This window comes from Mesitornis unicolor, unplaced genomic scaffold, assembly GCF_000695765.1.
Source record: "Mesitornis unicolor isolate BGI_N332 unplaced genomic scaffold, ASM69576v1 scaffold11734, whole genome shotgun sequence".
NCBI lineage: Eukaryota > Metazoa > Chordata > Aves > Mesitornithiformes > Mesitornithidae > Mesitornis > Mesitornis unicolor.
This window is the reverse complement of record NW_010179450.1, coordinates 34,943-38,558: the sequence shown is the minus strand read 5'-3', so window position 1 is coordinate 38,558 and position 3,616 is coordinate 34,943. Positions and strand designations below refer to the sequence as shown.

At 50.6% G+C, this 3,616-nt stretch overlaps 1 protein-coding gene across 2 annotated transcripts in view; it reads right to left on the bottom strand.

Moving 5' to 3' along the window:
* NSF (N-ethylmaleimide-sensitive factor) overlaps positions 1 to 3,616 on the bottom strand; it is a 49,925-nt gene that overhangs the window by 22,554 nt on the left and 23,755 nt on the right. For both annotated transcript variants that reach the window (XM_010182785.1, XM_010182788.1), the window contains exon 8: positions 1,794 to 1,993. In XM_010182785.1, the coding sequence (XP_010181087.1) occupies positions 1,794 to 1,993 (200 nt within the window). The remainder of the gene's footprint in view (positions 1 to 1,793; positions 1,994 to 3,616) is intronic.

Here is a 3,616-nt window from a genome sequence, read left to right as displayed (position 1 = left end):
ATGCCACAAGTCATCGCTGAAAGCCATCCAAACAAAGCAGCAACTGCTCATCGAGATCACAATACCGATACCTCCAAGGGTTTTAGCGTCACACGTTACGGATGTGTCAGACCCCTTTCCAGAACCACACCGTGCTACCCTCCAAAACGGGGTGGTCGGTGGGCTTTGTCCAGACACTGGCTCCACAGCGGGTGCTGGTAAAGAGGGGCAGGGTTTTGGGGAACAGGGCACGGCTGAACAAGAGAGCACAAGCCCAAAGCTGGAACACGGGGCTCAAAGGGTCACGGTGTGCAGTGTTTGGGAAAGCCCTCCGAAACCCAGAGGGAGAGCAGAGCTGCAGAGGGATGCACCCGCGGTGGGAAATGCCCCGGGTGGTGCTGAAGTCCATACAGACACAGCCTGCCAGGGTAGCTTTGTTACTGATGTTTTTAAGGAGCTCGTTTGTGCGGTGCCAATCAGGAACTGAACCACTCATTTCCAGGGTCACTCAAAGGTGAGGCAGTCACAGCTGGGAAGAGAACAGGATACTTTTTGTGGCCATGTAATGAAGCTTCTTCCCTTCAGATTCCACCTCCAAAACGTCTTTTGTGGACAGCAGAGCCCACGTTGACACCGGGTGAATGTGCTGTCGCTGGCAGCCTGCCCCAGACACCAGTATTACAATACCAACCTTTTCAGGACCTTTCTAATCTCACCACTTGTCATCAGGACGTCCCCTCCAGCCAACACAGTCTGTTTTAACAGGTGTGCTATTGCAGAGGACCAGCTCTCAGCCACACTGCACCGACCAGAGAGAGGAGACTGTTTACAGCTGTATGGGTTACCGTGCAGAGCCGACTTAGTGATTAATGCATCTTTTGCAGAAGAAAATTAAATTATTTAAATGCACCAGCAAAATCTGCAGCGTTGCTGGGCGTAAATGACATTAAGGGATATAATGTCCTTCACCAGTGTCTTCTGAAAAGACTTCCCTATTCTTAACTGTGTCTTGCCTGAAATTGCATTTTCTTCACCAGAAAACCTTACCACGATGAAGTGATGCACAGCAGAGAAAAATTCCCATAGCACACGTGAAATAAGCATTTACATCTTCAAAGTGAAGACTGAGCCTGTGACAGCCAGCTAAAGCCAGGCACAAAAAACAAGTCTGGGAAAACCAGAATCTTTATCTCCACCTCCAGATTCAAAGATCTGTACCCTCTAGTGTTGAGACTTTATTCTCATCCATTAGCTTTCTGCTGAGAAAAAATAATGACGTCTCCATTATAACACTTCAAGGATTATAATATACTTATAATTAATAAACCTGTAACCCAAAAACCTGAAACTGTGAAAGCTTGCTTGAAATCCATCCTGTTACGTGCCACCTGTACTTAGTAGCAAAATCCAAGCACATTCATTATGTCATTAAAACAAAAGATAAAGAATAAACAGAGCAAAATGTTTGTGGTTCTGCTCCCGAGCCCTTTCCGAGCGGGGACACGCCACACAACACAAAGCACAGCAGGATGGGCCCTGCTGTATTACTTTAAAACAACTGCGTGGAATTAAAGAAACTCCATCCCAGCACAGCCAGCCAGGGCCCAGCCGCCTCTGCAGGCTCCAAGGTCACGTTTTTAACGGATGTTCAGCGACTTGCGAGGAATAACTGGAATCACAAGCTGAGCAGCGACTCAGCTTTTAACGCACACAGTAATTTTCTGATTACAAACCCCTGGCTCTGATCACAAAGTTTCCGGTCACTCCTCAGGCACGCTCATACTGACCACGCTATTGATCTAGGCTTGCATTACCCTCCTCTGCTCTTCTTCTGCATCAGCAAACAGCTTGCGGATGTTGGCCTCGGACTCGCCCACGTATTTATTGAGGATTTCTGGCCCGTTGACCACCTTTGGTTCTCTGGCATTCAGCATCTTGCCGATCTGTCTCGCCATGAGTGTTTTACCACAGCCTGGAGGCCCGTACAAGAGAATGCCTTTCACGTGCTTGCAGCCTAGAACAAGAGAGAACAGGTTCAGGGAGCAGGGTTACAGCAGAGACAGCAACGCAGCAAGGAGGGAACCGCTGCTTCCAGCACGGGTGCCTTTGCAGGATCCAGTGCTTCTGCACGAGCACCAGTGCTCAGTGCCCTGCCAGTGAACGCAAACCCACAACTGCCAGACTGGATCAGTCCTTCCAAGGACCTGGCAACGGCCAGGAAAAATAACCCAGCAGAAATGCTCTCCCAGGCGTCAGGTGAGCTAAGGACCAGGAGCCCGAACTGGAACCTCTGGTCAGCAGCACAACACAACACAGACCGCCTGGCAAACGGGTGAACAACGGCCTCTTCAGTCCAGCAACTGCCAAGAGGGGGTCCCAGGGACGTCGACCACCCCCAGGTACTTCTTTCATTTACTCCCAAATATTATGGCAATAAACAATTAATTTCAATGTGAATAACTGCTCAATAGAAATTAATTTCTATTATCCACGTGCACTGCTCGCTCTCTCTCGCCCAGGTTGTTCATTCGCTGAAATGAAGTTCCAGAACATTGCCATGAGGAGCCCCTGATCCCCACCAAACCCCCAGAGCGCTGCTGCTGCGCTGAACTAGCACAGTGATAAAGCTGAGAGGTTTTCCTGGGCTTCTCTGCAGGTGAAAGCATCGACTACAACAACCCAGAGACCCAGCTGAGCAGAATTCCTTGGCCAACCTTCAGGCATCCACGAGTCAGAACCACAAACACGCACTGCCAGCAAAGACAAATCTCACGCAGGAAGGGATGAGGCACAGGTAAGTGAAGAGCTGTTCCTGTCAAATCAACATCACGAAAGCGATTGTTAACGCGTTTCGGGGAGGAACACGATCACCTATGTAGCCAAAGAGCACAAAGCAGGATTTGGACGATGAGTGATGCTTTGAAGGGAAATCCCAAGCAAACCGATGCTCAGACAGCTCCGCCGGGGGCGAGCCAGAGAGGCTCCCAAAAGGCCAGGGGCAAGTCGGGGCACATGTGCACAAATGGGCCTGGAGCACCCTGAAAGAGGCAGGAAAACCGTCCTGGCGAGGATCGTTCTCCTCTCACATGCTTTCAAAAAGAAACACAAAGAACAGCCTGGTCTTTATTTTCTTGCTTTTCCTGCAATGCCCAAGTTCTCTCCTAGAAGCAGGTACAACCCAGTCACACCCACGAGAAGCTTCTCTTCTACAGCCCCCAAAACCTGAACGTGAAATCCCCAAACATTCCCCTCCTCTGCCTGCACTAACACAGCCCCAGCAAAGGCCAAGGCTGCTCTGCTCCACGCTGAGGTCTCACCTCCCGCAGCGGGAGCGCATGGAAAGCAAACAGCAACCTGGTGCGGTCCAGCCGCACGGCTCTGGGGAAGCACACTTGGACAAATTTGCTTAGAAAGCCCAATAGGATTTTCCCCCTCTTCATGACAAAGCATCAGCTCTTATCTGATAAATACAGAAGGAAATAAAAAGCATGAACTGCTGGAAAAAGAAAGGCTGTTGCAGGGAGACTGACGAAATGCGGCTGCTCCAAGGGAGGCCCCTGCTGCCCTGGCCTGCGAAGAGGAGCTGAGGGGAGACCTCATCCCCTCTGCCGCTCCTGAGGGGGTAGCGAGGGGGGGG